Source organism: Oncorhynchus masou, chromosome 23 (genome assembly GCF_036934945.1).
Source record: "Oncorhynchus masou masou isolate Uvic2021 chromosome 23, UVic_Omas_1.1, whole genome shotgun sequence".
Classification (NCBI taxonomy): domain Eukaryota; kingdom Metazoa; phylum Chordata; class Actinopteri; order Salmoniformes; family Salmonidae; genus Oncorhynchus; species Oncorhynchus masou.
The window spans coordinates 40,662,953-40,680,197 of NC_088234.1; the positions used below are offsets into that span (position 1 = coordinate 40,662,953).

Below are 17,245 nucleotides of genomic sequence, written 5' to 3' on the forward strand. Positions count from 1 at the left end.
AAGGTTGACACACCTACTCATTCAAGGGTTTTTCTTCGACTATTTTCTACATTGAGAGAATGACAAGTGTGCAAAGCTGTTAAGACAAAGGGTGTCTCCTTTGAAGAATCTCAAAATATTTAATTTGTTTTACACTTTTTTGGTTACATAATTCCATGTGTTTTGTCTTCACTATTATTCTACAATGTAGAAAATAGTAAAAAAATAAAAATCCCATAGTAGGTGTGTCCAAACTTGACTGGTACTGTAAATTGGATATGCATTCCAGTGTCCCTAAAAATAATTAGCCCAAAATAACAAATGGCAAGCTATCCATATTTTAATGAGTCAAACAATCATTCACAAACTGATCCCATAAAGCAAGAATTACATTTTGGAGAAGGTCATTTGGCAAATCATGATCAATGTATTGACTCCTGAGAACTTTCAGGCATAAGATGGGGAGAATAAAATATGATCTCAAAATGCCCTATTTACATATACTTTCAGTACCAGATCCAACATGTTCATCTAAAACCTACAACATTCGGTCTAGAGTAAGGGGAGGAAAGTCAACATTGGCTTAGCATATTCTGCGTTAGTTCAAATTTACCTGGATTGAATCCCAAACGTATACAGTACTTCAATGGGAGTTCAAGGCAGTAACATACAAAGCACTGAAAACATCCCACAGTAACAATTAGTCCTGTCATTTCTTTTGACAGGATTTTAAAATGTTCTTATCAAGAAATTGCAAATATGACAACTGATAAAAAGCTTAACCTGATCTCCCAACATTGAAGCAAAAAAAGCTAAATACAATCCCAGTGCTACGCAAAAAGAACAACTTTTCTACATAAGTTTTATTAAGTTGAACTTTTCAAAAAAGAAATTGCTCTTCTGGTATCAAAATGAAAAATGTTTGTTCCACATAACATGTTTTTTTATATCCACACCGGATGGGGTGTTTGTGATTAAGGCTCGTTGCCATTGAGACTCTTCTGTTGTTCGGTCCTGCTCCTGCGAAGCATGTCTATGTGCTTGGCTCTCATCCATCCATCTCGGGAAAGGGTGGTCTGTCCCAAACTTAAGGAGAGCAACCTGGGGACAAACGTTATGCCGATTTAGCTACAGAAAATGATTGCTTAACTCGAGGAGCATGTTATGCTGAATTCAGACGTCAGAACAAGCATGGCTGAATAACTTCCCACGTACCTTGCGACGACAAGCATCCTATGCAGGTCCTCTGCGGTGACGCTCTGGGGGTCATCTTTGCGCATGTCAACAAAGTCATCCTCAACTGCCTGTGGAAAACAGTAACAAGGCAAATGAATAAGATTTAACAAAAATAAGCTCATTTCTATAGAAAATAGAGGGAGTGGTCAGAGTAACCACAGGTCTTGTAAACATGATACCTTACCACGACATAAAACACCTTGACTGAGCTTAACTATTCAATATTGCATTCAGCACAGAAGCTGGGTTCATAACAAAGGTCTGGAAATCTGAAAAATCAAAAGTAGCATTCACCTTGGTGACCTCATCAGAGATGCTGTAGTCGAGGGTACGGGCCAGACTCAGGTACACACGGAACTTGTTAATCTGTGACGTGAACTGTGCCATGTGGATGGTAGTGAGATACTCCTCCATGTTGGGTGGGGTCACTTGGGGCCGTAGGGGCACCTGGCAGTCTGACTGTGGAATGGGAGCAGAGATTCTACAATAAACACATCACACGGGGGGGTTATTTCCTGTAACGGCCCGAGAAAGATTCAGACCATCCAGTCAATGGGAGTGTGGCAAATATGTTGCCGAGGTATTTGCGGGAAGTCCTCAAGTCGAGGGCTTGATTTCAAACCTCTGGTGCTGGTGAGCACTGGTTCACTTAAACCCGAGTTGCGTGTGTGTATATAGAACTTCAGCAGCTCATTTCACATTCGCAACACGCATCATCGACAAGGAAGATGAACTTGTGACCATCTGCTCCCACAGTTGTTTATGACACATTCACCCTGCCCTTCACTGTGGCATGGCCTGATCGACGGCCCAATCCCGACGCCTCTGGCCAGGATTGTCCTGGTGGCACAGCTGCAGCCATAGCAACTCCATTCCACCAAACACACAGAAATAGCACACAGCGCATTCCTTTGGCCGTTTGCAACACAGTGAGGCCAAGTTCTAAAGCCAGACCACGGCGCTGCTAGGGGGCTGGGGGGAGACCAATGGGCAGCATGATGGCGCTGGTTGGAAACAACCCCATGGCATTTGACACGTGTCAGTCGCCTGACATCCTGGCTGAAACCTAACCTCTGCACGCACGCGGACACACACACACGCCCCTCTTACGCCCTCTGGTGTGTGGGCCTTGCCTCCTCAGACCCTCTTTTTTTTTGTACTCACCGGCAGCAGCGATCGGCCCTCTGATGTGACGAGCACGTTAATATTGCAGGGGAATTCCATCTGGTGGTAGCTGAAGTCATAATCAACCTTCTGCCAAGAGATCAGGTTCCCCAGGGCTGTGATGTTCCGCACACCTACAGCACACACGGATATCTATGGACATCTCGCCACGGCACAAAGCTATTTCCAACGGATTTACATGACATTGCACTACCGCAAATGGTAAACAAAATGAATTCATTAATATACCCCGGACTTCGCACACAACAGCTAGAGGCACTCCCGATACATGCTGCGCGCTCGTCTTAAAAATGTGCTCCCAGTCGCCGTAGTTATTTCGCGCTGCCCAGGAACAACCCCTTGTCCCTGCCACCTATCCCCACTTGTGGAGATCTGAGAGGATACGACAGGTACAAGCAATGTGGAAAATTCCACCTAGCCTATCAGAGGGCAAGGTGGAGCAATCGGCACATTATGAACACATATCAAATCCTCTCAGATCTATACAAGTGTCCGAGCTTAAAAGTTGTTTCTGGGCAGGGCCTCAGTTTCTTGCCCTAGTGGCTCAGGGACAAAGCCCTAGTCGCGGCCAGTAGTTCACAGTGCCCCCTCTTACCTGAGCTGTCCAGTTGACCCTGCTCCAGCTGCGTCTCATCGAGGAAGAGGGAGGTGTTCCTGGCCAGCTGCAAGGCTCCACTCACCAGCCGGTTGGCCACATAGTCCTTCTTAGGCACCAGACGCATGCTGTTCATTGTGTGGAGGCTCATACTGAGACGGTATGACTACCGGGGAGAAGAAAAACAGTAACCAAAGTTACTTTAACATACATCGATAAACTGTCTGCCGGTTCAAGTCTTGTAATGTATGTTGTGTGATAGGTTATATTCATGCAATGTACACTAAATGACCAAAGGTATGTGGACACCTGTTTGTCAAACATCTAATTCCAAAGATCACAGGTATTAATATGGAGTTGGTCTCCCCTTTACTGCTATAACATCCCCCAATCTTCTGGGGAGGCTTTACACTAGATGTTGGAACATTGCCGCGGGGACTTGCTTCCATTCAGCCACAAGAGCATTAGTGAGGTTGGGCACAGATGTTGAGCAATTAGGCCTGGCTCGCAGTCAGCGGTCCAATTCATCCCAAAGGTGTTCAATGGAGTTGAGGTCAAGGCTGTGTGCAGGCCAGTCAAGTTTTTCCACACCTATCTCAACAAACCACTTCTGTATGGACCTCGCTTTGTGCACGGGGGCATTGTCATGCTGAAACAGGAAAGGGCCTTCCACAAACTGTTGCCAGAAAGTTGGAAGCACGTAATCGTCTAGAATGTCATTGTACGCTGTAGCGTTAAGATTTTCCTTCACTGGAACTAAATGAGCCTTGCCCTAGACCATCATTGGTCCCGAGACTGGTGTTTTACGGGTACTATTTAATGAAGCCGCCAGTTGAGGACTTGTGAGGGGTCTGTTTCTCAAACTATCTATTCTGGTTAAAGCCCGTTTGTGCTGTTCTGTGAAGGGAGTAGTACACAGCGTTGTATGAGATCTTCAGTTTCTTGGCAATTTCTCACATGGAATAGCCTCCATTTCTCAGAACAAGAATAGACTGACGAGTTTCAGAAGAAAGGTCTTTGTTTCTGGCTATTTTGAGCCTGTAATCAAACCCACAAATTATGATGCTCCAGATACTCAACTAGTCTAAAGGCCAGTTTTATTGCTTCTTTAATCAGAACAACAGTTTTCAGCTGTGCTAACATAATTGCAAAAGGGTTTTCTAATTATCAATTAGCCTTTTGTAATGATAAACTTGGATTAGCTAACAACGTGCCATTGGAACACAGGAGTGATGGTTGCTGATAATGGGCCGCTGTACGCCTATGTAGATATAAATAAATAAAAACATTTAAATCAGTCGTTTCCAGCTACAGTAGGCATTTACAACATTAACAATGTCTACACTTTATTTCTGATCAATGTGATGTTATTTTAAAATGGGAAAAAAAGAAGGTTCTCTTTCATAAACAATGACATTTCTACGTGACCACCAAACTTTTGAACGGTAGTGTATGTTTGCAAGCAAATTTCTCTCTGGGATATGTATACATTCAAACTGTCAAACTCCAAAGCCACTCCCCTCAGATTTGGAACAACCCTCAAGCCCATGGATCCCTAATTGTCATCCTAGATATCTAGAAAGTGGGCCTTCTTTCACTATTGCCAGACTCTATTCTAATACTTACCTTACGTGGAAGGATAAATTCATTTAGTCATGACAAATGAAGAAACTGTACTGCCATACTTCTGTCTGGAGTTGTGTGTCAGTGTTCTACTCAAATTTTTCTCTCAATTACTAGTGGCACCCAAAACCTGCTGCGACATCTCAATTCAAAATCTCAAACAGTCAAACCAGTTGATTCAACGCGGGCCACGATAAAGAATATTAACTCACACAAGGCACCAGCTGTTGGACGATCTGATAGAGTCGCTCTGTGTAGGAGTTGAGCGGGCAGCCACTCAGATTCAGGGTGAATTTGCCCAAAGGCAGGACATCCCGCCTGGTATACCTGTGAATACAGAGACCCACACAATCACTATCAGGACCACCTTGAGGAGCTTGTCACAATAAAAAGAGAAGCGGTGGTACTTACTATTCACTACAGATAAGAGTCATAAATAGAGAAATTAAAATAGACATTGTATATCTCTGGCACGGTTTCACCGGACCCAGATTAAGCCTCGTCCTGGGTTTTAAAAAAATCACTCTCAAATGGAGAATGTCCACTAAATTGTTTTAGGCCAGGAGTAAGCTCACGCTGGGTTTTGGGAAACCATCCCTTTGTGTATGGAGGGCACACGCACACGTTAGAGATGAGGTGCAGTAAGAGGTACTCGGCAGCCAGTCCGTCTCCCAGAAGAACATGGGTGAGGTAAGCGAGCAGCTCTGCCCTCACCGATGCCATCTCAACCAGGAAAGAGGATACAACTGAGAAGGGGGAGACACAAAAGTTTAAAAACAGACACTCCACATAACAGTTAAGGAACCCTATAATTAGATTTTTTTGTTTTTAAAGCATACAAAATCAGGTCTAAATTCAGATTTTTTTTGTTGCATAAATCATTAATTGATGTCAGTGGGAGAAATGCACTGCCCCTCAGTGAAGACAAGTAAATGTATATTGTGATGTGTCCCAGTCTTACAGGCGCTTTGGTCCTCTGTGGGAGCAGAGGGCAGAAGAGGGTTGTTGTGTTGCAGGGGGCGGGCGTACAGCATGTGGAGACGGGGCACCAGGGAAGCAGGGGGGTCATGAGCTCTCTGTTCCTCTGGAGTCTCCATACTCTCGGTGGGGTTTAGCAGCAACAACGAGGGGTCTCTGTGTGGATACACAATGCTGTGAGCAATACGGATGCACAAAACGCAACTAAAACAAGGGGCCTCCCGGGTGGCGCACTGCATCGCTGTGCCACAAGAGACTTTGGGTTCGAGACCAGGCTAAACCCTCCCTAACCCGGTTTGGCCGGTCGGGATATCCTTCTCTCATCGCAAACTAGCGACTCCTGTGGCGGGCCGGGGCAGCGCACGCTGACCAGGTCGCTAGGTGCACGGTGTTTCCTCCGACACATTGGTGCGGCTGGCTTCTGGGTTGGATGCGCGCTGTGTTATGAAGCAGTGTGGCTTGGTTGGGTTGTGTTTCGGAGGATGCATGGCTCTCGACCTTCGTCTCTCCCGAGCCCGTACGGGAGTTGTAGCAATGAGACAAGATAGTAACTACTGTAGATACCACGAAATTGGGGAGAAAAAGTGGGGTACATATATACATACACACACACACACCACACACAGTGCCTTGCGAAAGAACTCGGCCCCCTTGAACTTTGCGACCTTTTGCCACATTTCAGGCTTCAAACATATCATATTATATTTTTTTGTGAAGAATCAACAACAAGTGGGACATAATCAATGAAGTGGAACGACATTTATTGGATATTTCAAACTTTTTTAACAAACCAAAAACTGAACAATTGGGCGTGCAAAATTATTCGGCCCCTTTACTTTCAGTGCAGCAAACTCTCTCCAGAAGTTCAGTGAGGATCTCTGAATGATCCAATGTTGAACTAAATGACTAATGATGATAAATACAATCCACCTGTGTGTAATCAAGTCTCCGTATAAATGCATCTGCACTGTGAGTCTCAGAGGTCCGTTAAAAGCGCAGAGAGCATCATGAAGAACAAGGAACACACCAGGCAGGTCCGAGATACTGTTGTGAAGAAGTTTAAAGCCGGATTTGGATACAAAAAGATTTCCCAAGCTTTAAACATCCCAATGAGCACTGTGCAAGCGATAATATTGAAATGGAAGGAGTATCAGACCACTGCAAATCTACCAAGATCTGGCCGTCCCTCTAAACTTTTAGTTCATACAAGGAGAAGACTGATCAGAGATGCAGCCAAGAGGCCCATGATCACTCTGGATGAACTGCAGAGATCTACAGCTGAGGTGGGAGACTCTGTCCATAGGACAACAATCAGTCATATATTGCACAAATCTGGCCTTTATGGAAGAGTGGCAAGAAGAAAGCCATTTCTTAAAGATATCCATAAAAAGTGCTGTTTAAAGTTTGCCACAAGCCACCTGGGAAACACACCAAACATGTGGAAGAAGGTGCTCTGGTCAGATGAAACCAAAATTGAACTTTTTGGCAACAATGCAAAATGTTATTTTTGGCGTAAAAGCAACACAGCTCATTCATCTGAACACACCATCCCCACTGTCAAACATGGTGGCAGCATCATGGTTTGGGCCTGCTTTTCTTCAGCAGGGACAGGGAAGATGGTTAAAATTGATGGGAAGATGGATGGAGCCAAATACTGGACCATTCTGGAAGAAAACCTGATGGAGTCTGCAGAAGACCTGGGACAGAGATTTGTCTTCCAACAAGACAATGATCCAAAACATAAAGCAAAATCTACAATGGAATGGTTCAAAAATAAACATATCCAGGTGTTAGAATGACCAAGTCAAAGTCTAGACCTGAATCCAATCGAGAATCTGTGGAAAGAACTGAAAACTGCTGTTTACAAATGCTCTCCATCCAACCTCACTGAGCTCGAGCTGTTTTGCAAGGAGGAATGGGAAACAATTTCAGTCTCTCGATGTGCAAAACTGATAGAGACATACCCCAAGCGACTTACAGCTGTAATCGCAGCAAAAGGTGGCGCTACAAAGTATTAAACTTAAGGGGGCTGAATAATTTTGCACGCCCAATTTTTCAGTTTTTGATTTGTTAAAAAAGTTCGAAATATCCAATAAATGTCGTTCCACTTCATGATTGTGTCCCACTTGTTGTTGATTCTTCACAAAAAAAATAGTTTTATATCTTTATGTTTGAAGCCTGAAATGTGGCAAAAGGTCGCAAAGTTCAAGGGGCCCGAATACTTTCGCAAGGCACTGTACATACATATATACATATATTTTTTAATTTAAAAAATAAAACTAATTTAAAAACAAACTCAAGCGCCTTACTTTTCTTCGCCCAGCACAGTCAGGACTGGGTTGACAGAGAGAATCCCGTAGACCTCCAGCGTGTCGTTCAGTTTGAAGCTGTCCAACCCCTCATAGACCTGTCAACAGAGCACCTGGTGAGTCCGAGTCAAACGGGATCTTTGGAATCACTTGACTATTCTGACACACAAATAGGCTAGTTACAGAACCCAGGCAAAATATAATATAAATCAACCAATGGACAGGCTGGGCCTGAAAATCACCCAGGATGATTTGGTTTGTTTTACCTTCACTAGACAGGCTGGGCCCCTCTCCCCCGGCAGGGGAAAGTTGAGGTCCAGATGGGAGGAACAGTCTGAGGGGACAGTTGTCTGGCTGGAGGGGGCTTCTGTCTCCTGCCGCTTGGAGTCCCCGTTGCCATGGGGTTCTTTAAATAGAAGAGGAACGGTTGGTATAGTGGTTTCTCAATTAAAAAGTTGCATTTATGCCGCGACACTGTGGCAGATAGTGGTAAATTGCATCATTGCGCCACACGATCACAAGGGGGAGTTAGAACACCGATTATGCTTTTGGTTTCTCTCCCTCGAAAAACACAGAAAGAAAATCGAAGTTTACAAACTGGCTTTATTTACCAGTGTGGAAATACCGATAGCCCCTCTTGATGAAGAGAGTTTCTGAAACATGGAGTCCTTCTTTGCTGATGTGAAGAAGAAACTGAAGGAGTCCTGCGAGGATACGGACGGAAAAAGGTTGCCCATATTTTCAAGAGCTGAGCAATTTCATTTGTTTTATTTATTAAAATGTACTTGTTTATTTAGACAATTGAATGTATTTGTTTAGGCTTGGCCTATTTAGTAGGCTATTTTGGGGCTCACTCACTCACTCACTCATTTGTGGCCCTGGATCAAAATAAGACATTATTTCTGATAGTCTAATAAAACTTCTAAAAAAGATATTTTTTAATTTTTTTAAAGTTAATCAATTATTTGTGACATTATGGTTACAATGAAGAATGTAAACGAAAGAAATCAAATAAATCCTATTCAAAACCAGATTCGTGTTTGGGAGCTGCAATTTTCCGAATTTTTTTTTACATGACAAAAACATCACACCTGCTCACCTCCATATGCCCCCCACATCTTCAGCATGACTCGCCACCACATGGCCTCAAACGGCACCATTTTGTTCCTCTCCATGGCCCACGCACTTTCAACATTTAGATAATAAAGCCTTTGACCATTCCGTCGTGTTAATGGAATATCGGTTAATTTCTACTTAATTATACATTTTTTCTCTTTCAAGATGATTGACAAGAAAAGTATCCTCCAACCCATCGGGTAATCTCACTGCACGCACCTTCATATACCACGTCTTGAAGTGCGCTGACAAGACAGATTAAACAGCACATTTCCATTGTAATACTTCTGACAGACAACTTTCTAACTCCGCCCAATAACCTTTACACTTTATAACATTGCAAGGCGGCATGGATTATTTTAACCTAATGAAAAATGAACCGGGTAATCTAATTTAATTGACTGCCGACCTCAGACCTGTGGGTTTAACTTTCTGAATGAATGATTATACTCGAGGGGAAAAAAGCTGACTTATGGAGTTCCGAGAGTCAATCCATTACCCAACAAAATAACAAATTGATTTAGCCTAAATGCTTACGTGATTATTATTCTGCTATTCATGCATGTCTATTCAACACTTGGCTGAACAGAAACAACGCCTCGATATATATATTGTCTTCCACAATGCGGCACATTGACAATTCAAATCGCTTTGAAAAGAGCCTTCTAATAGAGCGAAAGCTACTAAAAACAGAACTTATCACTCTTGATTTCTTCAAATTGCTGTGCAGGAAAAAGACATCATCCAACGTGCGTGGTCGCAGGCTGGCTTCTCTCTGACACCACAAAATCCATCTGTAGGTGACGCTTTATCCTTTGGAACCATAGTGATCTAGTGAAGAGTTGGCTGTTTGCTTGCCTCCGAGGCGAGTGTGGCCTCCGACACAATCGAGGAACTCAACAAGATTCATAAGTATTTCTTTCACAAAAGCTGGCAAACGCTTATTTCATCTGCAGTTCTGAGCTGGGAACTGTCCCACTCCATGGTAAATAGCACCCTCTCCACGAGCACCCACTCATATTTAAACTTTTTTTTTTTTTTTTAAATCCGAATCCACGTCAAGTGTAATTGCGCCATTGTATTTACCCAAGTTCCCTCAACTCTGGGACCACCCGCCAGCTGATTTTTTTTTGCCCGATGCAGGACTCAAGCGCAAGAGGAGATGGAGAGAAAAATTCCCACCACCATTCATTTACAAAGGGTTAGTCTAATAGCTCGGCTAGGTGAGAAAAATCCATTTATGCTACAGTTTAGGATACATATCACCGACTGACCTATTTTAAAGTGCAGCCTAACGGCCAAAAAGGGCCAACTTGAAATGAAATCAAGGCTGAAGTCCTCTAAGGTTCTACATTTCTAACACAATATCACAGACCTGATTTTCCCTCACAAAAAAATGCATCAACCCCTAAAAATGTCAATTTATTATAATCCACATAATAATTCAAACAAAATGAGCTGTAGTGAGAGAGACAGGGAATGCTGAAGATGATCAGAAATAAATGTGTCTTTAACCATTCTTTATAGTATCTTATTTTGAACGAAAGCCACAAATGAGTGACTCCGTCAGAACCTCCGCGGAAAAATAGTCCACGGTTCTGAAACCATCTTCAGGGCACAATTGAATTGAAGCCTTTCCCTATATGTTACTTTGTGCACAATAGCGAATTGAGGAGAGCGTAAACAACTTAATTAGGTCTATAAAATCAATAGCCTAACTTCAATGCACCTGGCTTTAGAAACCATCCATATCTACAGGAATAAGACAGATCCTGATCTGTTGCCTGTTTGAATGTAATAGCCTACTGATTCCGTGAGCACCAAGCCTCACACAACTTCAAAAAGTTGGATAAAGCAATTTCACAAATCCTGCCTTTAAAAAAAAATCATTGCTATGCTGTAATAAAAGGCAGAAAAATAATATGCAAGCAGCTCTCGCTCCTCTACCCTCCTTGTTCTTTCTCCTTATTGTTATGACAATTATGATCACTATTATAATAAGCCATGTCTTCATTTTAAACCACCATTGAGCTGTAGGCCTAAGAGCGCATCCTGTTCAGCCTCAATACCATAACTTACTATGCGTGACGCATCTCAGTCATAAGAGTTCCACCTCGTCGACAGATATTTAGGAGACCTCATATGCTGTCCAAACAGTTAAGAGTTCCCAGTAGGTGTATTGATTATAGAAAAAAGGTAGCGAGTCAGTGGTTCCTGCGCCACAGACAGACAAATCCTTTGGAGTTGAACATTTTTTACATGATCAACCCATAAATAATCTCGACCTATACGCAACAGTATCTCGAGCTTTTGACAAGGATTTTACGAGGCCTAATTCACACGATATGCCCGAAAATACTAATTACCACTAGGCTAATAAATAAATCACATTTTCCTTTCAATTATTTAATTAACTTATGTTACTTCAAGTTATCCATTTGGTGCGCACACAACAGTGATTTAGAGTTGAATGGGAGCGTCGAGTGTGTTGATATAAACGGTAACATGATCAAAATTCCTCTTTCAACCGGCAGAATGCTGTATGATTCAGTGCATTGCCAATCACATCACTCAAAAATATATAAGAATTGGGGGGCCTCCCGAGTGGTGTAGTGGTCTAAGGCACTGCATCACTACAGATCCTGGTTCGATCAGCCGGCAGCGACCGGGAGACCCATTTGGCAGCGCACAATTTGGCCCAGCGTCATCCGGGTTAGGGGAGAATTGGTTAAATAAGGTTATGAATACCAACATATATCAGGCAATAATTAAGAGCATGCAGCAGAGTTCACAGCTGGCGATGCCTCAACTGCAGGCCGGGTGTTACATTACAGCCTTATTCTAAAATGTATTAATCTACACACAATACCACAAGGACAAAGAAAAAACATTTTTTAATTAAAAATATAAAAACTGAAATCACATTTACACAAGTATTTAGACCCTTTACTCAGTACATTGTTGAAGCACGTTTGGCAGCGATTACAGCCTAAAGTCTTCTTAGGTATGACACTACAAGCTTGGCACACCTGTATTTGGGGTGTTTCTCCCATTCTTCTCTGCAGATCCTCTCAAGCTCTGTCAGTTTGGATGGGCTGAGTTGCTGCACATCTATTTTCAGGTCTCACCAGAGATGTTGGATCGGGTTCAAGTCCAGGCTCCGACTGGGCCAATCAAGGAGATTGACACTTTTCCCGAATCAACTCCTATAAACATGTTTCCGCTTTGTCATTATGGGGTATTGTGTGAAACTCCCCAAATACAGGTGTGCCAAGCTTGTAGCGTCATACCCAAGAAGACTCAAGGATGTAATCGCTGCCAAAGGGGCTTCAACAAAGTACTAAGTAAAAGGTCTGAATACTTTTATAAAATTTGCTAAAACGTCTAAAAACACGTTTTTGATTTTCCATTATAGGGTATTGTGTGTAGATTGATTTAATCATCGATTTTAGAACAAGGCTGTAACAAAATGTGGAAAAAGTCACTGGGTCTGAATACTTTCTGAATGCACTTTGAAAAGTATTCAGACCCCTTGAATTTTCCCACATTTTGTTACGTTACGCGCTCCGTTGCATCAATCGGTCTTCACTTGTAGCCTGCTTCGAAGCTGCAATGTCTACGAGAAGGACCCGATCACGTGATGGGCATTGGCTAATAAAAATTGAGATACCCGAGAGAAGGAAATGTACTACTGAAAGAAAGTCAGACCATTTGGAACACATCAAATACAACAATAGTACAGGAAAGATTATAAAAAGTCATATGCATTCATGACTGCAATTCCATCAGCCAACATGCAGTTCATTTGTCGTTTAATTATTCAAGGCTCCCTAGGTTACTTATTTTTTTATAACTAAAACACTTGAATGAAATGATCAGACCAAAAGACGAGGACACAACAGTTCACCTGACAAGACGAACGCCTGACATTTCTAACTCCATATCACAGACCTCATTTGCCCCGACGAAAGTTGAATCAAAGCCCAACCAACAAAACTACCGTATAATAGGTCATGATGTATATACTGTATATCCAATGGAAAGCATACAGTATTTGTTCACCATTTTCATTAATAAAATAAGGATAAAAAAAGACTAGATGGAGCAGACATGCTCAAAGACGCCCTCTGCTATTTCAAATGAGCATTAATGGCAAAGCACTGTGACTCACCGAAGCATAACGCAACTTTAAAAATGAGGAACCACTGTAGTGCTGCTGAGTCTTCAACCTGGCCGAATCAGCCAGGGTCATAACCAGCCAGGGTCATAACCAGCCACGGTCATGCCCACTAGGCATGAACATAAATTTTAAAAAACAGACCAAACCGGGAGGAACTATCTGAATGCATGTCGGGTTTTATTTAAAAAGTTTTGCTACAGTGTGCCCTAACGAACACATCTCAAACATGCATCCAAGTAAAGCAGTTCGTAAGGGGTGTGTACCCACCTGTGTGTGGTTCTCTCTGCTTCTGGGGTTGTGTGTCCATGTCGTCATCCTCTTCGTAACTGCGCTTCTGTCTGCTTGGGACATAGGAGGTGGATGGGACAACTCTTGCCTGACTAGAACACCCATAGCTGTGTGGCAGAGTTAAGAACAACTCCATAGCTTGAGACAGCTATTTAGTCAAACCACTGCACCTACACAAACAGTGAGCAAAATTCTGACTCATTTCAACAAACAATGATAATCACAGAGCATACTGCATAATCATATTCATAGACTAAAAGCCAAATTTGGATCAAAAAGTCAGGAGGGGGATAATCCCCTCTTTTGGCAGACAGCCAAATTAAAATGCTTTGTTGAATATACAGTGTATTATTCGGGAAGTATTCAGACACCTTGACTTTTACCACATTTTGTTAGGTAGTCTTTTTCTAAAAATGGATTAAATTGTCCCCCCCCCCCCTCAATCAATCTATACACAATACCCCATAATGACAAAGCAAAAACAGGTGGTGTGAAATTTTTGCAAATGTATTAAAAATAAAAACTCAAATATCACATTTACTTAAGTATTCAGACCCTTTACTCAGTACTTTGTTGAAGCACCTTTGCAATTACAGCCTGGAGTCTTCTTGGGTACGACACAACAGGCGTGACACACCTGTTTTTCAAATTCTTCTCTGCAGATCCTCTCTAGCTCTGTCAGGTTGTATGGGGAGCGTCGCTGCACAACTATTTACAGGTCTCTCTAGAGATGATCGATCGATTGAGTTCAAGTCCGGGCTCTGCTTGGCCACTCAAAGAAAATCAGAAACTTGTCCCAAATCCACTAATAAGTTGTCTGTTGTCTTAGCTGTGTGCTTAGGGTCGTTGTCCTGTTGGAAGGTAAAGCTTCACCCCAGTCTGAGGTCCTGAGTGATCTGGAGCAGGGTTTCATCAAGGATCTCTCTGTATATCTTTCCCTCGATCCGGACTAGTCTCCCAGTCCCAGCTGGTGAAAAACATCCCCACACCATGATGCTGCCACCACGATTCACCATAGGGATGGTGCCAGGTTTCCTCCAGACGTGACGCTTGCCATTCAGGCCAAAGAGCTCAATCTTGGTTTCATCAGACCAGAGAATCTTGTTTTTCATGGTCTGAGAGTCCTTCAGGTGCCTTTTAGCAAACTCCAAGCGGACTGTCATGTTCCTTTTACTGAGTCTGGCCACTCCACCATAAAGGCCTGATTGGTGAAGTGCTGCAGAGATGGTTGTCCTTCTGTAAGGTCCTCCCATCTCCACAGAGGAACTCTGGAGCTCTATCAGGGTGACCATCAGGTTCTTGGTCACCTCCCCGAACAAGTCCCTTCTCCCCTGATTGCCCAGTTTGCTCAGGAGGCCAGCTCTTGGAAGAGTCTTGGTGTGTCCAAAATTATTATATTTAAGAATGATGGAGGCCACTGTGTTCTTGGGCACAGAGATTTTTGTTTTGTACCCTTCTTCAAATCTGTGCATCGACACAATCCTGTCTCGGAGCTCTACGGACAATTCCTTTGACCTCATGGCTTGGTTTTTGCCCTGACATGCACTAACAACTGTGGGACCTTATATAGACAGGTGTGTGCCTTCCAAATCAAGTCCAATCAATTGAATTTACCACAGGTGGATTCCAATCAAGTTGAAGAAACATCTCAAGGATGATCAATGGAAACAGGATGCACCTGAGCTCCATTTCGAGTCTCATAGCAAAGTGTATGAATACTGATGTAAATGGGATATTTCTGTTTCTTACATTTTTAGAAATTTGCAAAAATGTCTAAACTTTTTTGCTTTGTAATTATGGGTTAGTGTGTGTAGATTGCTGGGGATTTTTGTAAACGTTTCAATCCTTTTTAGAGAAATGCTGTAACGTAACAAAATGTGGTAAAAGTCAAGGGGTCTGAATACTTTCCGAAGGCACTGTATATCACAGCAGAAAGAAAGGATATCTCTTTAGCCCAAGGGCTCTCTCCTGGAATAGGGACACAATAGAAGGTCTGTCTCTCTGCAGTCACAGTGTTTCTGGAGTTCAAATCCACCTGAAGAACACAGGTAATCAAGAGCAGTCATGTGAATTTGAATCTTAAAACACTACCACTCATGGGTTTAAACTAAAATCTACATTGTTGACACCACTTGCATGCTCTGTGTCAAAATGACCTGCCCTGACTGCCATGCAAAGGTCTAATACATTAGCTACACATCTTTCAAACTATGGCTGCTGCTGAACTTGGACAATGTTAGAGAGATGAGCTTACCCCACATTCTGTGACATCTTTGTACTTCCCACATCTCAACACCTGAGAAACGTCAGACAGACAACAACTAATGACTGGAGGAACAGAACAAGACTGGAAAAACATTTTCCTACTTAGCATATAGTTCCACCAATTACAGTATATTGACTGCACTTTCAACAAGTACATAGACTATGAACTATCTACAAAACTAAAACTGGTTGTTTTCACAGGGCTTGGTGAAATGCACCTTGAACATCCTATAATTTCTCAGTCTCATTAGCAGATTCCCATGCAGGCAAATGTCAACAGATAACACTGACAGCAGGTGTCTGTGTAATATAGTGCATTCTGCAGATACTGAAGCAAAGGAAGAGATTAAAGGCCTTACATTGGCCTTGGTTGAGGGGTCCACAGTCTCATACACTCCCATGTAGAACTCTGGATCAAACATGTCTTGGACCAAACAACGGAATTTCACAAGGCTGTTGGGCTTCAAGTAGTGCAAGGGCACATCATTTAGCGAAGGAACCTAAAATGAAAACAAACAAAAATATGTACAAAAGGATGGGTGTGCTGGATTCTATATTCATTTAAGTGTTTAGTGTGCAGCAAGTTCACAGTGACCAATGTTAGTCAAATGAGAATAAATAGCATTCTTCAGAGACATTTTAAAAATGTCCATACCCAGCTATGAGATTCCTTTTCCTTCAGCTGCCCTTTGAAGTATTCCAACACTTTTGCTTCCCATTCTGGGTTAGAGTTGCTCTGGGCTGCAGGACAACAAAAGCGACAGACAAACCACATCCGCATTATGCATGCTGATCAGCAGAAAGTCACAGCGCCACAAACGGGAGACGTAAACATGTGTATTGACCAATCATAAGAAACAACCACCTATTATAACACAGAATAGAAATTCAACTAAATATGAATGACCTCCGAAAACACACGCCACACTTTTAAAGCTGCCCCATGTTTGCTAACATTAGTAAGTTATTCCAGTCTCATCAGCTTGTTGTTCTGGAAAATCAGTTGTTTTCAAACTCGTAACTAGCTAGCTAACTGTGGCTAGCTAGCTAAGTTCCTGAACCAGCATGGTCTCGCTAGCAGCACCTCTTCCACGGCATTTGTCTTCTTACCAAACATCGCTTCCACAACGCCCAATGGCTTGTTTATCCAATCGTGAGACGACGGCATTATTTACCAGTAAATCTTTTTTGGAAGGCCGATAAAATAAACGACAGAGAATATCAATAGTTATTCCTCAATAACTTTTCTCTCTTTCTCTTTCTCTCTCTCTCCAGCAGCGCACAGCTCAGTCCGCGTTCACACTGGCGGGAACTTTGCGTCACGAGCCATGAGAACGCAACGCCCTCGTCGTCGCCGCTGCATCTTTTTAGGGATATTTTCGACAATATCTGTAATATTATTGCATTTTAAATAATATCCATGTCACTCATGTTGACCGTCGACTGGAGAAGAAAGTCGATCAGAAACTTTGTGTTTAACGTTGTATTGTT

General features: G+C 42.6%; 1 protein-coding gene across 1 annotated transcript; it reads right to left on the reverse strand.

The window, feature by feature from the left end:
- Positions 1 to 301: 301 nt before the first annotated feature.
- mcmbp (minichromosome maintenance complex binding protein) lies at positions 302 to 17,239 on the reverse strand. The gene is made up of 16 exons (XM_064932105.1): positions 16,865 to 17,239; positions 16,410 to 16,495; positions 16,114 to 16,254; positions 15,744 to 15,785; positions 15,434 to 15,524; positions 13,469 to 13,597; positions 8,172 to 8,311; positions 7,906 to 8,003; positions 5,580 to 5,752; positions 5,241 to 5,364; positions 4,831 to 4,945; positions 2,996 to 3,161; positions 2,380 to 2,513; positions 1,510 to 1,674; positions 1,195 to 1,283; positions 302 to 1,080 (listed from the first exon to the last, which is right to left on the reverse strand). Exons 1-16 carry the CDS (start codon positions 16,920 to 16,922, stop codon positions 954 to 956), a joined length of 1,878 nt encoding a protein of 625 aa, XP_064788177.1. The 5' UTR covers positions 16,923 to 17,239; the 3' UTR covers positions 302 to 953.
- Between the last annotated feature and the right edge of the window lie 6 nt (positions 17,240 to 17,245).

Excerpts from the sequence above, each read along its gene's own strand:
- mcmbp (XM_064932105.1), bottom strand. The coding sequence starts at position 16,922 with ATGCCGTCGTCTCACGATTGGATAAACAAGCCATTGGGCGTTGTGGAA. Across the intron at positions 8,312-13,468 it reads GCAGAGAGAACCACACACAG|AACCCCATGGCAACGGGGAC; the intron begins GTGGGTACACAC and ends TTCTATTTAAAG. Across the intron at positions 1,675-2,379 it reads AGGGCCGATCGCTGCTGCCG|TCAGACTGCCAGGTGCCCCT; the intron begins GTGAGTACAAAA and ends CCCATTCCACAG.